Source organism: Podarcis pityusensis, assembly GCF_964106645.2.
Source record: "Podarcis pityusensis genome assembly, chromosome: 1".
NCBI classification, from domain to species: Eukaryota; Metazoa; Chordata; class Lepidosauria; order Squamata; family Lacertidae; genus Podarcis; species Podarcis pityusensis.
In genome coordinates this window covers 44805473-44828320 of record NC_138028.1, presented here as the reverse complement: position 1 = coordinate 44828320, position 22848 = coordinate 44805473, and the positions used below count along the sequence as shown (strand labels likewise).

Below are 22848 nucleotides of genomic sequence, written 5' to 3'. Positions count from 1 at the left end.
ACTGTGTAGGTGGAAGACTCTGATCATAAAATGGCCACTTAGGTGATTTTACTTGAGTGAGTTCATTGCCAGCCTCTGGTTCTCAACAAATGGCCCATCAAGCTGACAGCTGGAGCTGTCATATTTATTTTGGGCAAGCTCTGGTGTGATTTCATGCTGAGTTTTATATGCCTTTAGAGTATTCGTACATTATAGGAAGATGTAGTATTTAAGCAAGGCCAATAATATTACCCTTCTTAGATTAACGTGAATGGATGAACTCTGCTGTTTTGGCCTAGAGATGAAAACCTTACTGGTGAAACTCTTGGTGGTGTTCTTTCTACAGGTGTGGAACGCAGCCCCACAGATATGGAAGAAGGCAATGTGGATGTCTCTAGCTTTCATTCCCCATTTGCTACAAGAGAGGTGACCTTTTCAGAGGAGAATTTTGACAGATTGGTGAAACTGACTGAATACAACATCCTGAACAATGAGAACAAGATTGTCGAAGCCTTGCGTGTAGCTGTGGAGCGGAGAAAAAAGTGGAAATTATGAGTACCACTGTGGAGGGTCCTAGGCTGCAATCCTAAGCAGATAGATGTCCACGTCATTTTTGATGCTACTCAAATTCATGTTGTAAATCTACATGAAGAGAACAGTTGTTCCATGAGCACCTACTGCAAGATATTTGTTTATTGAAAACGAGATAGCCATGTTTCCTTGTAATATTGGGAACACATTCTTTTAGGTAAGCTGTATCATAGTATAATTGCAATACAGGGATACACAGCCCTCCTTTTACAATAGATTATTTTGGGGGATCTATTCTCAGATGGACCAGAAACTCTGAGAAAGAATGAAATTAATTATCTGTCTGCGCAATTATATATTGTAATCTTATACATTGTAATCTTAAATCCTCCTGCTTGATTTTCTCATTCATTTGATGTTTTTCTCCTCTGTGCTTGGTTTATTTTGTTACTCATGTTTGTTGTTGTCATGGTACAGTATATATGCATGTCTTTTTTTAATGGAAAACTCAATAAACTCATTTTAAAAAGAAAGAAAACAGGGCAGTCATTACAGTTGTGCATACACACGAACAAATGATTCATACACCCCAAGAGAAAAATGTATATTACATAGAGAAGCAAGCACGTTAGAATAAAAGGAAAACAATCCTTAGCTGTTTGAGAGATACAGTGGTACCTCGGGTTAAGAACTTAATTCGTTCTGGAGGTCTGTTCTTAACCTGAAACTGTTCTTAACCTGAAGCACCACTTTAGCTAATGGGGCCTCCCGCCGCTGCCGCACCGCCAGAGCATAATTTCTGTTCTCATCCTGAAGCAAAGTTCTTAACCCGAGGTACTATTTCTGGGCTAGCAGAGTCTGTAACCTGAAGCGTCTGTAACCCAAGGTACCACTGTACAGCAGAAGAGGTGCTGTCTTCACTTTCATGTGAGAAAACCAGATAAACCATGCACTCAATGCTCTCAAGCTCTTTTAAATCTCAGTGCATTTCTATAGTCACCGTATTTTTTGCTCCATAAGATGCACCTTTTTCCTCCTAAAAAGTAAGGGGAAATGTCTGTGCGTCTTATGGAGCGAATGTGTGGTCGATCGCTGGCTCCCTTTCTGGCCCTGCCCCCTTGCCCAGGCCTCCATTGTTGAATGTTCTGAGGAGGCTGTTTCCCCAGCGACATGTGACTGGCTGATTAGATCATCTGTTTGGAAACTCTAGAAATGGCTCCCTTTCCTTTCCTAAAGAAGCTGCAGAACTGTGAGTTGAACCCCATAAAAACAGGATTTTTTCCCTTTGCAAAGTAAGGTGAACAACTTTGAGCTGATCCTCAAAAAGGGGGCTTTCCCCCTTTGCAAAAGAAGCTGCACAACTGTGAGCTGATCCCCTCCCAAAAACGGCGCTTTCCTCCTTTCCTCCTCTAAAAACTAGGTGCGTCTTATGGTCAGGTGCGTCTTATGGAGCGAAAAATACGGTGATCACCCAACCGTACAATTATCCCATTACCTACTTACTTCTGTTAATACCTAGCAATCTGTTTCCTAGTCAACATTTTTCTAATTCTGATGCAGAGACTGCCACGTTCTATTTTTAAATCTCGGCTCTCAAAGCATAGCCTGGAATTCTGTGAGGCATGTCCAGGTTTAGAGGACAGGAAGCTAGTAAAGAACTTAATGTCTTTCTCCATCAAGATCAGCAACAGGAAGCTTGTAACTCCACCCAGATACAACTAAGGGCTTATCCACACTTCCTCTTGTCCTGCTGTTGGTTTTCCATGTTCTGATTTAAAGCTAGAGCAGGTTTTCCCTGGGAAAGGAGCATGGCAAGCAGGAAACTGCTCTGACTCGTGCTTTCTCGGCATGGCATAAGATGAAGTGTTGATGAGCCCCAAGTCATGTGCCTTCTAGCCTTTGCCAAGCAGGTGCCTGCTATGTATTTTGAACAAACTCCTCTTAGCCCCCACTAGCATGTGCTTCTTCTTCCATCAGTAGATACCTCAGCTGGCTGGGGCTGACTGGAGTTGTCCAAAACATTTGGAGGGGCACCAGGTTGCTGAATGCCAGACTAGACCATAAGATTATAATGCATGGAATCCAGTGGGATTTTTGTGGTCACAGAAGGGCTTTTGAAACAGCAGATATGTGTGCTAATGGAACAGAAGAGGAGGCAATTCCCCTTTCCACCCAAAGCCCACCTTCTACCCTGTTATGGGGAGACCCCCAACTCTCTGGAACTGATTTTCGGGGGGTGCTGGGAGCTACAACAGGGATTCCACCTAATGCTACTAGCTGTGTCATTATTTCTGTCCCACTGTCCTGTCTCATCAAGCTGGCTGGGCAGGTTTTTGAAGCACTTCAAAATCGGCAACGTTTATGAAGACAATGAAGATAATGGGATGCGTATTTACACCGTGGCAATAAGGTCTTTACTGTTCCATCTTCAAATCTCTGAAAAAGCTTTCCTCTGTGTGTAGCCTACAAAAACAACAAGACAAACCCATGGATGCTGGACACCTCCCAGTCTTTGTTGTATTTCTTGATACTTCTCTCAACTCTACTTTTATCCTTCAGGCTGATTTCTTAAGCGCGGTTGCTTAACTAAAGTTCCAGGTTTCTAGTCTCAAAGCTGCAATTAGACAGCTGTTTTGCACCTTTATTAACATATTCCCACAACTTGCATGGACAAGTATGTGTGATACTTTTATTTTCTTTTTAATTTTTAATATAGTGCTTTGTCTTGATATTCTGAAGCCAAATGATCTGAAACCCATGTACAAAGGATGTGTGAGGGGATCATCTGAGAAGAATTAGATGAAGGCCTTGGTTCCTATCTGGCCTCTGACCCTTGCATGGTCTTCCTGTTTGATCCTGGCTCTGCTATGCAGTTCTACATTCTTATGCGACTGGAATGATGTGGGGTGGGGAGAGGGGAAACAACAGCCACAACATCACCATCGAATGAGAAAGTAGCCTGTTTTCCTCCTCTGCTAACAATGAGTTCTGGGATGTTAATCTGTCTCTAAAACTGGAAAAGAGACTGGTGTTCTTAAATCAGGGATTCGGAGGGTGCTTTCAGTCAGTCACTATTTCACAGATGTGGTTAATTTAGGGGCAAATTTGGTTTGTGGAACTGAAACAGATTTGGTCTCTTGTGCCACGAAACCTCTTCAAAAAGGGGGGGGGGTCCTACATGGTGGGATGCCAGTGGGATTATACCCCAGTAGAGCTGAGGTATATCAATAAGGATTTGGCTTCACTGTTTTGGAGAAAGTGCGATTCCCTGCACATGGACTACCACATGTAATAGAGCTGTCCCAAAGTAGTAGTAGTAGTAGTAGTAGTAGTAAATAAATAATTTTTTATTTATACCCCACCCATCTGACTGGGTTTCCCCAACCACTCTGGGCAGCTCCCAACAGAATAATTAAAAACATGATAAAACTCTAAAAACTTTCCTAAACAGAGCTGCCTTCAGATGTCTTCTAAAAGTCAGATAGTTGCTTATTTCCTTGACATCTCATGAGAGGGTGTTCCACAGGACAGGCGCATCTACCGAGAAGGCCCTCTGCCTGGTTCCCTGTAACCTCACTTCTCACAGTGAGGGAACTGCCATAAGGCCCTCAGAGCTGGACCTCAGTATCCAGGCGGAACGATGGGGGTGGAGACACTCCTTCAGGTATACTGGGCCGAGTGTTTGGTGAAAGGGTTTTTCAGGAAATATCAGATATAATGGAACAATTGGTGGTGGAGGTGGAGCTATCCTAGGTCCTGTCAAATGTTATAGCCCATGTGTTATAGCAGTGTTATAGCCCATGACTAACGTCAACTCATCATCATTTACAACGCAAGGCTGGTGGCCCAAAGTGTGATTTAAAGTGTGATTTATTGGGTTGGCTGAGAAGCTTCCATAGCCCAGAGGAATTGCAAAATGTGATAACTTTATGGCAATGTGGGGGGCCTTCATGACATTTATTACCAGGCAAGGAAGTGAATTAATTCTGCCTGAGTACCAGAAGTCATTTTGGAAAGGTTTATTGCCATGATATTTGTTAGCTTAATCTTAATAGTTATCTTGGTCACGTGCCAGTATTTGATATCTAAATTATGTTTCCTAGTGATGTTTCAAATTATGTAAGGACAGGCACTATATTTTGTTCCAATGTATTTAATTTAATAACATTTAAATATTCATAAAACCCACTTTCCTATAAAGTATAACAAGACAATGTACAACATAAAAATGAAATACTATGATAAAAGCAGTAAAAGCATCAATAATATATCAGTAAAAATGGGCTGGTAAAAAAATTGTCGTTCAAAATACTTGTCTGACCAGCACAGCTTTTAATAGGTGGATGAAAGAAAGCAGAATTCCTTCTGAATTTCTATTGGCAAGGAGTTTCACAGTATAGAACCTGGCACACAAATGGGCTGGTTCTTGGTAAAGTCTGCCTAAACCTCAGGGGTTTGGGGGACCACTCAAAATGCTTCAGTAAAATATATCAAAATCTTGAAATTGCTGGTGGTTTTTAATATATGTATGCTTTTATTTATTTTTTAATAAAAGAAAAGCAATGAGAAAATGTGCTGGAAAGTGAGGGATAATGAACAGTTGACATGGCATTGTATAACTTTTCCACAAACAAATCATAATGAATACTCATTAAATAACTGATGCCATATTATCTCCCCACAAACTTTGTGCAAGTCATCCAGAAGTGACTCAAGTTTATTAGGAGGTTTTTTAAACCATGCAACTCACACAGAATGGAATCTAAAACTAAAATTTGCTCTTCTCCAAACACTCCAGCCTTGCACTACCTTTCCTATTCCCTCAGATCCTTTTCATGTCTTTCACTACAAATCCCAATATGCAATTCACCTACCACAAACCAACAAAGAACAATGGATACCCAAATAACAAACTGTGTTCATGGAAGAATGGGGCAGCTTTCATTCTGGAAGCCAAAGATAGGACACAGCTTCTGAAGCTCCTCAGATCCAAATTTGGGTCATCTTAACAAAATAAAAGTGTTTTCATCCACTGTGAAAGGTTTTTGACACTCCTTCTACATTGATGCTAAGAGTCTGTATGCTGCTGGGGGGGGGGGGGCGGCTCACCTGGGAAATGTATCCAATACCTTAGACAGCTCCCCATCATCAGCCCCCTTTAGTCAATTATAATCCTATGTTACTGGGGAAAAGGAATGTTGCCTCCTTGCTTTGGGTTGAATTGTTCTATCAGCCTTCACAATGTAAAAAAATTAGGGGAGGTCCAAAATTGGCAAACCAATTTGGGGAAGTGGGGAGCCTGGTGTTTTTTCCACCATAAAAGTGAGCAGCAGCAGCAGCAGCAGCAGCAGCAGCAATGTTATCCAGCCCTTTTGGTTTGAAAAAGTGGCTTTGGGCAATGGTGGCTCAGTTGCTGCCATTGCTGCCAAAATACAGCTTTTATGGGAAACCATTACCAATTGTGAGAGTATTTCTGCTCCCACTTCATGAAGCACCAGAGAAATGGGGGTTTGGATTTTACCACAGGATGGGTGCAGACCACCTAAGAACTTCAAAATGTTACACTAGGGGGGTTGTAGAACTTGCCACGCAGATGACCTCACAGAAACAAGGGTAATGCGACATAAAATTCCTAAATATCTCAATCCAGCATGCCCTCTTCACATACTTTCTGGGTCCTTTCCTCCCTTTCCCAAATTTAAAAAGTTAGTCGTTTTTTTTTGCTATTAGTCCGTTGCTAAGGGATTTGTCTCAAATTCCCTCAGTCTTGTATTCATTAAAGCTGCAAGTAGACTTCTACTGCATTTGATCATTGCTCTTAGCACATGAGTTTAATGAAAGAGATTGCAACACATTGAGAGAAATTAAGCAGGGGTGGAGCTGTGAGTTAGATCGTAAAACACCTGCTCAACAACTCCTGAGTTTAAAGGCTGTAAACTTGCTTTAGCCATTGCTGCCTGCTGGGAAACTTTGTGGAATCTAGCAGACCAGGGCCGCAATGGGGGCATTTTCAAGCAAACAACAGGTAAGGAGTTGGAGAATACCAACTCAGATCCATTTTATTTGATTAGCTGTTTGGGCACTGTAAGTAGGGATTTGTCTTTGCAAAGATTCTTTAGTATGCTTTTTCTCTGCTATCTCCAGCTTTGTAAAACATTTCTTCTTAGGCATTTGTGGGCTATACCCATAGCTGTCAACTTACAGATTTGAAAATAAGGGATCAGCAGCCAAAATAAGTGATTTTCTGGGCACAGGTATGTTCAACTTCTGAGCCCTTCTGAGCCAAAGGCAGAAAGCCCAGCCAACAGCCAAACGAAGCCTCATCAATAAGGGACAGCAGCGGGACATGGCGCTGGGATAAGGGACTTTCCCGCCAAATAAGGGACGCTTGACAGCTATGGCTATACCTTCATCTTGATCAATAAGTGCTGGCTAAGAAAACAGTCAGATTCCCATGAAAGGTTTAATTCGTAAACATCCACTCAGACTGTGGCTGGGCTTAAATTGTGAGAAGGGTTAAAGCTCTTGAGGCAGTGATGAGCTCTTGTCAGCTAGAGCACAGTTTATGTAGCAATCATGAAACTTTCACAGAGCTCGTGTTTGTGGGCCAGGCATACTTGATGATGCATCCTATCCCTCCAGAACAGTATAATCTGAAGCTGTCAGCATGGGAGCAGTGCAGAGTTTGCCTCTGACAGAGGGAAAAGTCACATTTCTTTTCCAGAGGAAAGCCCCATGTAGAACAGCAGTTCCAGATTTTGTGTGTATACAAAGCTGAAGTTACATTAAAATAAACACTAGATGTTCATGCGTTAGAATTCTTAGCTTTCTTTTGTGTTTCTCTTTAAAAAACATGTAGAAATCTACCAATAACACACAGGAACTGAATTTTCAGCATGGTGAGAAAGGTTACTTTTAGATTAGCAAGGGAAGTACTTATGTTTGCCTTAGACATGGGTCGTGGAGGAGGAGTTGCACTATAAAGCAAAATAATTACAAGTTATGCCCAGGGGCTTGATGCTCTACTGGCAGCCGTGTTTATCCTCTTTTAATTGATTTATTCTTCTTTTTCTTTCACTTTCTGGCCACCACTTCAAAGCATAGTCCATGCATTTTCCTGATTCAATTATTCCCAAACTGCTTGCAGTGCACAAAGTTGGCATTTTAAGAGTTCTCTAGATTTATCTATAAGTATCTCCACCAAGAATCACCTGGAGCAGAGCACTTCTCAGAACTTTTAAGGGTTGAAAGGACCATTAATAACAAACCATTATATGTATATTTCCATCACTCCCACCCCATGCTATTGGATATTATCTCAGGTCAGCTTTGGCCATATAAAATAATAGTATGATGAGTGGCAAGTTATATCAAAAGAATAGCTGTGGCCCACCTGCTAATTCTACAAAATACGTATATTTGATGGAGTACTGGTGGGGACCCAAATTCACCTTATTCAGAAACAAAATGAGATCAGTCACCCTTCTAGATGACATCCATGACATCTTCTGTATTCTGTAGGTTAGCCCCCATTGATTAGGCTAATGGTGAAAGTTGGTACGTGGCTGCATAGCAATGCATTGTGGTTTTATCAATATGATAACTCAGCCTCTCCAGTCACTGTGTAGGCCACTAAGAACTGAACAGAGCAGCTGTAAAAGGCATCAGAGATAGAGCTGGCAGAAAAAAATGGAATTGGTCATTAGTTCAACTATGAACCAATTATACATGCTTAGTGAAAGGTCCTTTAAAAAGTCTGAAGGACCTTAGAAGTTTTTAGAGCATCACTGGAGAGGACATCAAGGAAGGGGTAGTGCTTCTGTGGCCTATATGAACATGGATGGGAAGCACTTTTGTTGCAATAGTTATAGGCAAGGGCAAACGGTTTGGTGGGCTAACCAGAGCTTTAGGTAATATGAAGTGAATATGCATTTCTCTGAGCACAAACCCTTCTCAGATTTTGGGCTGATGTAAGAGCCAAGAATGGATATTTTATACCATGCTGGCAACCCACCAAGCTCAATTACCCTCATAAAATAATAATTAAACATTTGCCTGACCTTTCTTGGGTATCATTAACAGCCTCATCATTCATACCAAACTCCAGTAGCTGTCTTATCATCCTCAGTAACTTCCACATCAACAGCTAATATGAGATACATTGTCTGCCAGAAAATAGGAGGTGTCTGGCTCTATCCCTTGCCAGGAAAACTATCTTTGCTGGAACAGCCCAGAGTTGTGCCACAACTGGCAGAAAGAATGACATGTGATGAAGTCACACAGGATGTTGCAAATGCTCTTAGTTATCTGGCAATAGTCACTGTATCAGGTAGATCATGGTGCAAAGGCATTGATCTGTGCATACATAACAGATATTTTCAACTGATTGCATTTTGAGTCACGGGTAGATCTAGTCTTGTCCTGTATACCTTACCAGACATAATCACGTGAAAAGTGTGAAGTTCTCTCTGAAGTTAAATCGGCTTGGGGCTTGCATAGCTTCATGTGTTAACCCTGTTTGGCCCACCTACATCTTTACCTGCCCAACATGTAGAGCAGCAGGTTTGCTTGGATTAGCCAAAATGACCTCCCAGGTCAAATGCAGAGGACTAGTGACCCTAATTAGACCCACAGTCCAGAGGTTCTTCAGCATTCATTTAAAATGAAATTCAAGGTTCAAAATAAAATATCTACATAGAATCTAAGGAAAGTTGAAATTCTCCGGGTGGAGTTCACACATCTGACTAATATTGCCTAAGGTAGAATTCTGGGCAAGGTGTGTGCTTTGTTTGGGTGGGGGAGGGAAATATGCATCATGATATGGTGAAACTTCTATAGGATTTTGGAGAGAAATCAGCGTTTATTATCTGGTCAGGAGAGTTTCCACAATTCTAACTGCATTTCCTCACAAGTGGAGTTAAAGATATATTTCAAGGGTCTTGTTCTGGTGACACATTTGTAGAAATTCTGAGGAAAGTGTTCTTTTTAGCACACGGCCAGATAGCCAAAGAACTTGGATGCTATTTGCTGAAACCTCCTCCCTCCAGTGCATGACGAGGTGTGACCAACTCAGCTGTGTTAGTAAATTATCTGCTAGCCAAAGCTGCTCATTTGGGCAGCTGCTAAAAGGCAGTGGCAAATGGCATCTGCTGTGATAGGCATTTGGGCCTAGGTTGTTCAATGAGAAGGCAATAATCAACAGCTAAAGGTCACTTCTAGTAACTGTCTCTCCTCCTCTAATGATAATAATAAAAATAAATTTTATTTATACCCTGCCTTCCCTGGCCAGAGCCGGGCTCAGGACAGCTAACAACAGTAAAATTACAGTAAAAGCATAATGGAGGGGGGACCAATTTAAAATACAGGTTAAAATGCAATTAAAAATGCAGCCTCATCAAAACCATAAGGGGAGGGAAACATAAGGGTCATACTGGGTCCAAACCAAAGGCCAGCCAGAACAGCTCTGTCTTGCAGGCCCTGCAGAAATGTCAAGTCCCGCAGGGCCCTAGTCTCTTGTGACAGAGCGTTCCACCAAGTCGGGGCCAGTACTGAAAAGGCCCTGGCCCTAGTTGTGACCAATCTAACCACCTTGCGGCTTGGGACCTCCAAAATGTTGCCATTTGAGGGCCTTAAGCTCCTCTGCGGGGCATACCAAGAGAGACGGTCCCATAGGTACGTGGGTCCTAGGTCGCATAGGGCTTTAAAGGTCAAAACCAGCACCTTAAACCTGACCCTGTACTCCACTCTGGCTCTTTACCTCACATCCCCTATCGGAGGCGCTGACTTACCCCCCACATTTGGGGAAGGCACATCACGTGATGTGTCATGTGCTACATCCCACCCCCACCCCGCCCCCACCAGGCCCTGCTGCTGTGATGCTGGCGCTCATGTGCCAGGAGAAGGTAGAATGGAGCTGCTGGGCTCCGTGCTTGGCCTCCTCCCTGCATGTGCATGAATGTTAAAGTAAGAGTCAATTCCTAGTTCAGTTGGCTTCCATATGTGGAATGAGAGGAAACACAATATTGTGCTTTGCCTCAGGCAGCAAAAAGAATCTGCGTTATCACTATTTCATAACTAGAGTAGAAGGTGCCAGGCACTATAAACCTATGCAGTGCATCACATGGTACACTGGGCTGAAGTGATGGAAAAGGATACAAAAGGGTTAAGGAGGAGGATGGGAGTGGAGGAGAGAAGCTAACCAACACGTGCCATCCTAGATCCATCTGCAACAGCACAGACAGATGCACTCATGGGCTAGTGTATATTATTGTAAGTAGATTTCAGACAATATGGCGCAACAGATTTCCCTTGCTTGGGTTGCAACTTGATGCTGCTCTAGCTACCTAATGCCTCATTGCAGCAAGGCATCTGTGAGTTTTTGCTAGGATGGGCTTGCGATTTTGCTTTTCTTCCTTCTTTCCCATGCCAGGCTGGGGGAGGGGGGGCGATTCTGCATCCTGTGGTATGTCAAAAGTCAGCTAGATGCCATCTTTACAATAAGCTAAATGTTAACCCATCCTCCATGTTTGATTTTGTTCTGCAGACAGAACCTGCTCCTTGCAGCCTTCTCACTGTAAAGGTCATAAAAATGAAAAATCTCCGGAAGGCAGACCTGCGTGAGTATTTCGGTTGTTGTGAGAGCTTCCTTGTCATTTTAAGAAGCCTAGAGTCATAATCATACAAATATACTCATCACTGAATGATTTTTATATGCATGCCTCACAAGTCAGCATTTATATTCAGTGCAAGTAGAGACTTACATCTGCAGAACCAACTTAGCTCAAACATTGCCATATAGAAGGAAAAAGTTGTGTTATGCAGGATCTAAACTACACCCAGCCCTATGCAAATACAATTTGAAAGTACACTGGTACCTCGGTTTAAGAACAATACTGTTTAAGAATGATTCAGTTTATGAACTTCTCAAAACTGAAAATAGTGTCCTGGCTTGAGAAGTTTACCTCGGTCTAAGAAGGCCACTTCCACCTTAAGGAGGAGGAGGTGGTGTTGTGGGCTCTCACGACCCCTCCACGTGCGCAGGGGGTGGGTGTCCAACCCCGTGTGACTGGGGGATTCCCAGCTGGGTCACTGGCCAGGCCGACCAATCTGGTTGGTCTGGGAGTGTGGCCTACCCGATAAAGGCAGGACGGGAGATCTCTCTCTTTCCGGCTTTCCCACCCTCCCGCCCTTTAAGGTTTTCATCTCTTTTGACCTTGATATGGACTTCAGTTGGTCACCGTTGAGGGGCCTGGTGGGAATTGTTCCACTTGGCAAATTGGCACCAGCCACTTGGATTTTGCCTACCTCGTAGCAAATTGTCACAACTTTTTAAGGTTTGGTGGTTAGGCATTGGAATATTTCTGGAGAAGAGAAGAGGGGAGGTAGTGCCATCACCTGCCCTGCATATTGAAGGGTATTCCGTTAAAGGAGTCCGGGGGGCGTGGTCCTGTCCAAAGCCTAGGGAGGTTAGGGCCTAAGGCACTACATCTATCGGTGAACCCTGGGGGAGCTCCTAGTTGATGTGCATCAGCAGGACTCCCCCTACTGGTGGTTAACCCTTCTCGGACTCCCTGAGATGGGCTGGAGTCAGATATAATCGGTTAGATCCAATGCCTAAGCCAATACCACTCATCTGTAACCAATGAAATTGTGGCCATTTTTAGCTCATTAACCTTAAATAGTTGAGTCATGTGTCTTTATTCAACCAAGGGGGGGAGGGTCAGGACTTTGCCACGCAATGTAATCCGAATGGTGGAAGGGCAACAGTGGCTGTAGGCCTCATTAGGAAAAGCGTGCCTTGGTTTAAGAATGATTTTGGTTTAAGAACGGACTTCTGGAACGGATTAAGTTCGTAAACTGAGATACCACTGTATCTTTACTACTTAACATGAAATGATGGCTCGATGAAGCAAGAATTGATCACGCATAAGTGCATCTTTGAGCATAGATCTTTTATTTACCAAAAGACATGCAATAGCAGGTTTGCGTGAACCCCAGCATTGGCAGAAAAACAAACATCTTAGGCTTGGGGGGGGGGACCTAATGGGGAAGCTCCCCCAACAGCTCATTGAGAACTGAGCAAACTCGGTCATCACAGGATGCTGACTGATGGGGGACTGTTGTTGTTTAGTCGTTTAGTCGTGTCCGACTCTTCATGACCCCATGGACCAGAGCATGCCAGGCACTCCTGTCTTCCACTGGCTCCTGCAGTTTGGTCAAACTCATGTTAGTAGCTTCGAGAACACTGCCCAGCCATCTCATCCTCTGTAGTCCCCTTCTCCTTGTGCCCTCAATCTTTCCCAACATCAGGGTCTTTTCCAGGGAGTCTTCTCTTAGTGGAAGGAAAACCAGGGGTAGTGGAAATAGAATGGAGTTTCCTGGAAAAGGGCATGATTGGCCAGCTGAAAGTGGAATGTTCCACATGGCAACGTTTTGCTGCAGGTTCTACTTGTTTCTTTTTATTTTATTCCAGGAGTTCTAACAAATACCCAGCCTTGGGAAAGTGTATGAAAATGCCTCTGTGGGCATCTGTCACTAGTTAGATACCACCATACTTGGTGATATTTCAGCTGCTGCCTGTAAACCATTTACCTCCAAATAATGGTGGCATAGTCTCTGATGTCTGTGGGATTTCAGGGAGACTATAGTAACAAAGAGTACGGCCGTCGATTGCAGTAATTGGCAAGTTGTCTCTTGTATGTCGCTACTGGAAGCTTGTGATCAGCAACATCTCCAAGTCTCATTTTATGTGAAGCCAGATTAGCATCATGAATAATAGGGAGGTGTTGCGCAAACAAATTGTGCCAGTAAAATGTGCCAGTTGTGCCAGTAAAAAGGTTGGAAAGGATGTGCCCTGGCCTTAATATTTTATTCTATTTTTTAAATGCAGCAAGCTCTAAATGGAAAAAAGTGTGAGGTGAAAAGAACCAGAAGAAAGCAGAAGACTATTCATGTAAACTTGTTTGGGCAGTTGGAATAACATCTAATGCAGAATGTTTTAAAATGGAAAGTTATTAAGCTTGTATTTTTGCAACATTTGGTAGGCTGACATAGCAAGGTGTTGCCATCTGAGTCCAAAGCTAAATTGAAAGACATTGCTGATTCACAGGATTATGAGAAAAAAATTAAATTATACAATATTAACCAAATGATCTCATGGCCTGGAATACTATATACAATTTAGGATTGGGACAGTTTAGGACTGGAACTGTATTCTTGCTAACTGAGGCTGACCTAAGAGCTGAAAATGAAAATTTATTGGTGAATTGCAAGGTAGATGTGAGGCTATAGCCATATACACCACCTGCTGTACTTGGAAGTGTAACTCACTGGGTTCCTTCAGCTTTATTGGCTCCATCCTCTTGTCAGTCTCTGTCAGGGAGAACAGAAATAGGCTGCTGGAAACTCACTGCTCCACAATTCAACAGCAAAGCCCTCAGACTGCCTCCCAGAGAACACTGCCTCTGCTGGACCAACCTGCTTGTCCTTGAACATCTGACTTCTCTTGCTGTGTAGAATTATTAAATTCAATTGAGTGGAGCATAACATATTCTTTTATTTCCACAACCATTTGATGGATGACACATATGTACTTCTAGCCTTGATCTTAATAGTGGTTAGGGAGGAGGTGAAAAGGTAGTGGTGGGCTTTGTGGCGGACAAGTTTACTTATGACACTAAATTGTTCAGGTTTTTTAAAAAAACAAAAACAAAATGAGATTGTGGAGAGCTCCAAAAGGATCTCTCTAAACTGGGTGAATGGGTAGTAAATGTTAGTTATAAGTTTAATGTGTTTAAGAGTATTGTATTTAGAAATGCTGTATGGGAAGGCGGGTTTTTTTTGTGCCTTAGGCACAGAGGTAGTGTTTTTCCATTGTGAATGAGCTAAACATCTTGTGGCTCATCTCATGACCCATCACAAGACACAACCACAGAGAACCTGTGGAAGTCTATTTACCTGGAGGTTGCTTGCAACAGGCAGAAGCAATCAGTCAGATACAGTGCAATTTTTTTAAAGATATATAGAGACTTAGGAGCCAATTCCTAGGGGCCGTGGAGGCTTTGGCCCCCACAATAAAATATTTGAGGGGCTGGGCCCCCACAAAGTTGATGGACATTCCCATTCAATCATGAGACTGATTATGCAATGTGGGGCTTATTTGGGCCCCCACAATATTTTATTCAAGTTGGCACTCCTGTACAGAGAAACTTCATTTTACTAAAGATGCTTAATATCTCACTTTGGGAGCAGATATAGGAACTGAAAATCATTGCTTACTTTTGCAATGTATAATTTAAGTTACAAAATATAAATGTTACAAAAGAACGAAGTGTTTAAAACTGTTCTGAGGTAAAGTTTTAAAATTCTTTCTTGTGGTGGAGTGAATTGAATTCTACACAAGGTCCAGATCAGGGGTATTTGTTGTACAACTCTAACAGCAAAATGGCAAATGAAATTCTATATGAACAAGTGTAAAGTAATACATGCTGGAGCAAAATATATATATCTTAATTTTACGTACATGCTTGGGGGGTCTGAAATGGAGGTGACAGAACAGGAGTAAGACCTTGGGGTCACAGTAGATAGCTCAATGAAGATGTCAACCCAGTGGGCGGCAGCCATTAGAAAGGCAGATTCCACGCTAGAGATAATTAGGAAAGGAATTGAAAATAAAACTGCCAATATCAAAATGCCATTATACAAATCTATGGTGTGACGACATTTGAAGTCCTGTTTTGGTTGCCTCACCTCACCTCAAAAAGAATATTGGAAAAGGTTCAGAACAGGGCAACCAAAATGATAACAGGGATAAAGCAGCTCCTTGATGAAGAATGGTTGCAGCACTTAGGACTTTTTAGTTTAGAGAAAAGGTGAGTAAGCAGTGACATGATAGAAGTTCATAAAATCATGCATGGCATTGAGAAAGTAGATAGAGAGGAGTTTTTCTCCCTCTCTCATAACAGTAGAACTTGCAGACATCCAAAGAAGCAGAATGTTGAAAGATTTAGGACAGAGAAAATAAAGTTATTCTTCGCACAGCACATAAACTATGGCGCTCGCTCCCCCAGGAGACAGTGATGGCCACCAATTAAAATGGCTTTAAAAGAGGCAAATTCATGGAGGAAAAGGCCATTGATGACTATGCTGTTGATGCTCTGCTTCCATGGTAAGAGGCACGTCAGTTGCCGGAAACCACAGGACAGAAGAGTGCTCTCATGCTCATGTTCTGCTCCTCTGTTTCCTGCAGGCATCTGATTGGTCACTGAGAACAAGAATGCTAGACTAGATGGGCCATTGGCTTGATACAGCAGGCTATTCTTATGCACTTACGTTATTATGTTTAATTGGCTGGAAACTGCCAATCACTTATCAGCAATGTTGTGTTGTGTTGATAGCGGCAACTCCATCTGCTGACAGAGAACAAAAGCAGGAAGGGTTGCCCTTGTTGAGATGGCTTAGTGACACACTCACCATGCAGCTACAAATTAGCTGCATTTCATGGCATCACTGTAGCATCATAATGGTATCATGCTCTTAATGTTATCATGCTGTGTGATGATCCCCATTATGTGGGATAATGCAATCAACATGAAGAAGCCCTGTTTTTAAAAAATGGCACAGGAAGAATTGCCAAGTGGATTTAACTTCGTGTGTGTGTGTGCTCTTGCCTAAGCCCTGGTTGTAATTTATAACATTAACATTAATTATTCTGAAATACCTGGCCTCCTGATCATCTGACCTTATACTGTTGGCAGAGGCAGATTTAGGGGTGTGTGACCAGCAGAGCCTCAGGGGCGCCAAACTATGCTTTAGAATGAAGCATGAGAGGCTGCCCCCCCCCCAATTTTGGCGACACACAGGGAACTGCTGAAATTTGAGACCCCAGGGTCTGCCACTGCTGTTGGCAAAAATGACAGCAACTGCCACAGTTATGTCTCAGAGCTCTGATATGCCTGAAAGGATCCCTGAGGACTACTGAACTCTGATGTTAGCGGCTGATTGAGATTCCACTAATTGTTGGTCTGTATGCTTTACTCAGCGCCCAAGGTCTAAGTCTGGGTGGAGGCAAGGAAGAAGAACCCCACCTATTGAGTCTTGACTAGTGACACGCAAAAGAATTAGGAATTGGAAAACAGGAAGAGATGCTATTCTATAGGGAGCCATGGGGGTGGATGGATGGACAAGGTATTGCTTGCATGACTGCAATCAGATTGATCATCAACATACTTGAGAACTGGGAAGGAATGTTGTCCCAAGTCAGCTGGGAAAATCACGGAGCTTTCTTTCCACCCACATGTCTATGAGGCTGCATGCTGCAAAACCTGTTTAGTTCCAGTCACAAGTGTCTGCCTTTGAAACATAGACTTATTCTTACAGGCCTTTTTGGTAATACGGTGCACCTTGGCCATCTAGACGTATGCTAGTGATATAAGCTTGTTACTTCTCTCCAGTCTCTTCCTTCTGCATCTGCCACGCTTCTGAAGACACCAGTTGTTGATTTGTGGGTGTCATATTTGAATATGCTATATGTACTCTTAAAATCCAACACATGTAGACACCAACTGTGTGGTTCATCCCTGGATTTTATCTGGGATATCAGTCATATTGTTTAGGTAGGCATGTGTTGGATTTCACAGATGTATGGCCTATTCAAATGTCATGGATATATAGCAGTGCACCAAAGCCCAGTTGGCAGGAGAGAGAGCAAGGCTGCCCTCTGTTCACTTGCAGAGTTTGGGAGTACAGAATTCCAACAAGACCATACTAAATTCAGTGGGCATTGATGACATTCTGTAGTCATGTGGGCTTTGGGCTCGCTAAAGATCCAGTCAGGGTCTAACTGGGAATGGGGAGATGACCCAACAGAAGTTTGGGCAGAGGAAGAGCTGGCAATGGCTATATAGGAGCTCAATCTCCTTTGGACCTTGGCTGGCTTATCAGCTCCCCTTTGAGCTTATTCATCTTTATCTCTAGTCTCCACAACATCTGCTGGTCATGGATCTTCATCCTAGACAGTCCCCATTTTTCATCCTAGACAGTCAGTCCAGAAGGATACCATCAGTGCACGAAGAACCCATGCCTGAAACCAGATTTAAACGGATCCAGATAATTGGTGATATCCAAAAATATCTGGAGTTTCAGGGCAATCACCCAAGAAAGGTATGTTTGTGACCAGCTAGTTGTTGCCTAACCTCGAGGTCCTTGGAATGCTTTTTTAAAAACAATGAATGAAACCACATATTCACATCAAAAGGTATTGATAAATTAATTCCCATAACCAGAATGGAGGAGGGGCAGAAAAAGGAAAAGCCTTCAACTTCCCTTTCACTCTTAACCAACTTGTCAGTCCTCCCTTTACTGAATCTGCCCCTGCCTGTAATAACTTCAGTTGGGTGCTTTTCTTCCTTCTGAGCTGATGCAACTTAAAATTGCACAAGCATCTAGTGAAACAACCGAGCAGAAATCCAAAACCCTGGAGCCAAGAGAGTGCAATGTATCAAAAGCCAGATAAAACCAAACACATTTCAGTTTAGCAGTGGGAAGATAAAGTGCCTCATAGATGCAGAAAGATCAGACTGTAAACTAATTTAGTAGCAGCTGCAGATAAAGTGCTTAATCTCATGAAATTGTATAAAACTCATTACAGAAGCAAGAGACAAAGTACATAAGATGCTGCAAAGTTAAATGGCAAGAGTAGATTCCAATTTCCTTTTTAAAAAATAATTTATTATTGATTTTCAGTTAAGCAAAAGCAAAGAATGAGAAAAAACAAAAACAAAATATCCCTCAAAGTGAAATTTCCAGTCCACGGATGCTCTTTGAAAATACTATTTCAAATCCATAGATGCTATGAATGAAAGGGTTTCTTGTGATAGTGCTAGAAGTTTTGCTACAGCATTTAGCTACCCCCTTCCATCCCCCCAAATATGGCTTTCCATTTAGCTTTGAACAAGTATGATTTCCATGCTAAGGGCTCCTCTACTAAAAGGAATTGAACGGGCATGGAAAGTGCCCCCAAAAGCTTTTTTTTATTTAGCACAAACTCCACCAGAATGTTGGACTTGGTGATCCGCTCTACTCCAGTTCTTTTTGTTAATTCAAAGCAACAGCTTTGGCATCAGGGTTTGTGTTAATTAATTTTGCTTGTTGCATTAAGTATCATTTTTTTGATATGCAGGTGGAAAAAATTATAGGGCTCCTGACATGTATGATCTCTTGTAATGAATTCCTTGCTATTGTCTGAAGTGCTGTGTAGGACAAACATTCCTTAATCTAGAACTAAGATGTGGTTGCTTTCCGGGAATGCACCACAATAAAGCTCCAGCCCTGCTTGTATAAGGAATAATTAGTACCTCGTTTACTAGCTTTGGCAGTGTCTGTGATGCCATAAAATATAAGCTGCTCTGCTCTGCACTGCACTGAGTGTATTGTCTACGAGTGATCTAAGGGACCAATTACGTGGGACGTTGATAATGCTGTTTGCAGAATTTTCCTTACAAAAATCGCCAGAATGCTCTACTCCCCCCCCCCCGCTCAATTCCTAATCCAGATTGGGATTTTGGCATGGAAAATATAGGGACCTGAGCCCTTTATCCCTTACCATGAACCCAATTCAGACTGGGGGCACCACTCCTGAAACAAAAACCATCCACATCAAGATTTTTGGGGGGAGGGGGGGTGCCAAGTGCTAAAATTCCACCCTGCGCTAAGGTCCCAATTGGATTGTGTTCATAGTACTGGTTATTTCTGCCAGAAAAACCTTGTATTCAACCTGACATGAATATCTGAATTTATATATAATAAGCACAGCTTAAACACTGCACTGATAGTTAAATCCTAAGCATATTTACTCAGAAGGAAGACTCACAGAACTCATTTGGAGTCATTCCAAAATTTAACATGCTTAGACTTGTGCTGTAAATACTTATGAGTTGCATTTTGCTATTTTATTGCTAAAAAAATCACATCTTTTGCAATAGTAACCCAGTCTGATTGCTACGTGACTTTGTGGATGCCTACTGCTTCAGTGAAAAAGACTAGGACCCAGACCGTGAAGGACAACAAAGACCCGGTGTGGAATGAAACATTTCACTTTAGGATTCAGAATGAAGTAAAGGTAAGGAGCTGTGCCAACACTCTTAAACAGGAATTGCTACTTATTTAGGCAATCACAGAAGCAGAGGACTGGGAACTGCACAGGTGTCACTTAAAAGCAGGGCCATAACTAATGAGACATCACTATGGAGATACTCCCAATATTTACTCCTATTCCCAAGTGTTAACATCATACAAATTCAAACAGGACTGTTCTACTTTCTGGGAGATGACACATACATAATATTAAACGGTTAAAAGTTTAGAACGGGAATTACCCCTGGATTGACCTCCTTGGACGGGGATGAATTACCTATAGCCCTTCAGATGTTGTTGGACTACAACTCCCATAATCTTTGACCATTGGCCATACTGGCTGTGGCTGATGGGAGTTGGAGACCAACAATATCTGAAGGGTCACTGATTTCCCATCCTCACCTCTGGGGTGAGGCATGTGTTACTGTGACAAACATCTTCAGCGTAGTGAGGATGGTTATACCAGTCAGGGCCTTGGTTGGGTCTGTCAACAGTTCCTCATACTTGGGAGCAGGGCAAATCTGAACTGGATGAAGGTTAAGTTCACAGTAGGCGCTAAGATAAATTGAAGTTGTTATCCCAGCAAGGGCCCAGGAAAGATTGGAAGGTTTATATCCTCTAAGGCAGCTCCTCTGTTTTCCTGGTCATCTTCTGGGTCACAGTATGTCCTCCTTTGGCTTCTCCCTCCTCCTGAGAAAAAACCCTGCTATTGAAATCCTACGGCTGTTGGATAAGTACCCCTCCACTGACTGTGGATGTCTTGCTGGACTATCTGCTTTTGAGGGGTTAGAAGTAAAGAGGGAGAGTCTGACTCGAGGGGAAGAAGGTCTAGAAAGGGGCAGCACAATACATTCTGATGTCTGAGGCCAAAGACCCATTTGAAGCTGAAGGACAGTGGATTGGCACTGAATCCTTCAGCACTAGTGGTGGGACAATTCTATTCACTACAGCTGAGGGCAGCAGTCTGGCTTAGGAGTTGCAGGGCAAGCCATGTGGTGTGCATACAACTCAGTCCACTGACACCTTTCTATAGCTTCGTGTCCACCAGTATTTGCCACCTGAAGTACTGCCTCACTCTGACTATTGGTAGGGCCAGCCCTGAGTTCAGGCCTGGGGTGGGGGACATCAGGCTGCTCAGTTGTGAGCTCTTTGGGGGTTTTGGTGCTCCTGGAGTCCCACTCCTCTTCCTTGGATGAGGGGCCCCTAGACAGAGAGGCTAGTCTATGAAAGGTTCTAAAGTTCTTCTCTGGATTTCTCTAGAACATTCTGGAGCTTAAAGTTACTGATGAAGATAAGCACACTGCAGATGACCATCTCCTCACTGTTTTCTTTGATGTTTCTAAAATCCAACTTGGTGAAACAACCCGCCTGAGCTTTCAGTTGAATCCAAAAGTGAGTACTGCAAGCAAAAAGCAGGCTGTGTGACATTGTGTGGAAAATAAACCCACATTTCTCTCAATTTTCAATGAAGTTCCCTTTCAGCTCTTCAGCAATGGCGCCATATAAAAGAATTACACTTGCTTTGAATACACAGACGACAACAACAAAAGAGTTTTGTGGCACCTTAAAAACTGACAAATTTTATCATAGCATAAGCATTTGTGAACTGGAGTGCACTTCATCAGATACATGAAGTGTGTGTGTGTGTGTACACACAAACACATATAAGTACATGGGTGTAAAGGAAAAACAATAATAATCTAAAGGTTAGAGTTAAATGGCAATGGAATGGAAAAAGTATAGCCTGATAATTCAGTTAGTTTAAAATTATGCAAACCTACCCTTCACAACAACTATGGTTAGTTATTTTAGCATTATGTAGCTGTGACAATATACTGAGATCTTAAATGTATGAAAATGAGCTTGGTGACCCTTCACAGAAGCAGTTGCTGTTGATAAACAAATCACCCAACTATACAGGATTACATATCTCTGTTCTGACCTAATTGAATAGAACTGAACATTTTGATGCTGAATACACCACTGGTTCCCATATCAAACATGTAAAGTATGAACAGTATGTGTGTTTCTTTAAACATCTGAGTCCAGTTCAGATGGGGCAATCTACACCAGGACCCAAACCCAAAGAGTGCTAGTCACACTCAAGTCCCATTGAATTAAATGTGGCTAATTGTTTTTGACTGAAATTAAAGGGATTTGAGTTCTATATTTTTTCCTGTTTGGACTGCAGCCAAAGCTGCTTGGGCATCACCAGTGCTTCCATGTGGTATGGAGAGCTAGCTGTCTTGGGACATAATCGGGCATGGCACATCAGCACGGCCTTTTGTTAGTAGGATCCCATCCACCCCTGGTCAATGGCTCCCACAGTGTAGCCTAGGGACAGCTGAAGAATCTTTACCAAAATGCTCATTTTTAGGGGAAACTGCTTGCAAAGATGTATATATTAGTCAAAACTGCATTTAAAAATGTGTTAATTAGCAGAAATCCACACTAAAATGCTGACAAATTTCCAAGAGGATTAAAAAATAATAATCACAAGTTTCTGCAGAAATGTGGAGAACTGGATTTATGACTGGAAAGATGAGAAACTGAGAAAACCAAAATGGTCAGGTCCTTCCATCCCTAGCTGCCTCTGAGGTGACTTGGCTTCTCAGTCCTGCCCCCTGACTTCCACTCGTTGAGGGTGGACTTCTGAGTTGCAGAAGGAAGTTGTAACCCTGGTTGGACAGGATTCTAGCTCCTATGGAATATTATGCTCCTAGTCTTCCATAGCATGAATGTCCACAAGTCAGGGCATGGACTCCCTTCACTTAAGTAATGTGTGAAGTGGGCTTATTATTCAAGGGAATGTGTGAACATGCCGTCACTGTTTTTGCTTTTTAAACTTTCAGGGTAAGGAGGAACTAGAAGTTGAATTCACAATGGAGAGCAGGTAAGAACAACTGTTGTTGCACATACCATTAACAAAACTGCCATGCAAAAAATAAAATAAAATGCAGCATCGATAAAGAGCTTGCCTTGTATCTCTCTTGGTACAAAACCTTTACAGTACTATATATCTAACTAGGTATTGCTGATGGTGGGTATTCATATTCTGTTATTGGGGCAATAATGGTCACTGAAGGATCGATGTGGCATAGCAGGGGCTAACATATTGATGGGGATATAGTAGCATTTGCTAAAGGGCTTCAGCGCTGGCTATTTATAGGGAAGCTATTGAAGGCCAAGAATATTTCATCAAGGAGA

General features: G+C 42.5%; 2 protein-coding genes across 2 annotated transcripts in view; both read left to right on the top strand.

The window, feature by feature from the left end:
* The window catches only part of LOC308472136 (cytosolic phospholipase A2 epsilon-like), a 46395-nt gene extending 45347 nt beyond the window's left edge, over nt 1–1048 (top strand). The window contains exon 21 of the mRNA XM_080996643.1: nt 326–1048. Coding sequence (XP_080852769.1) covers nt 326–534 — 209 coding nt within the window. The 3' untranslated portion in view covers nt 535–1048. The remainder of the gene's footprint in view (nt 1–325) is intronic.
* Nucleotides 1049–6389: 5341 nt separating this feature from the next.
* The window catches only part of LOC308472141 (cytosolic phospholipase A2 epsilon-like), a 39208-nt gene continuing 22749 nt past the window's right edge, over nt 6390–22848 (top strand). The window contains exons 1-5 of the mRNA XM_080996691.1: nt 6390–6535; nt 11054–11126; nt 19491–19627; nt 20902–21033; nt 22494–22534. Of these exons, the coding sequence (XP_080852817.1) occupies nt 6509–6535; nt 11054–11126; nt 19491–19627; nt 20902–21033; nt 22494–22534 (410 nt within the window). The 5' untranslated portion in view covers nt 6390–6508. The remainder of the gene's footprint in view (nt 6536–11053; nt 11127–19490; nt 19628–20901; nt 21034–22493; nt 22535–22848) is intronic.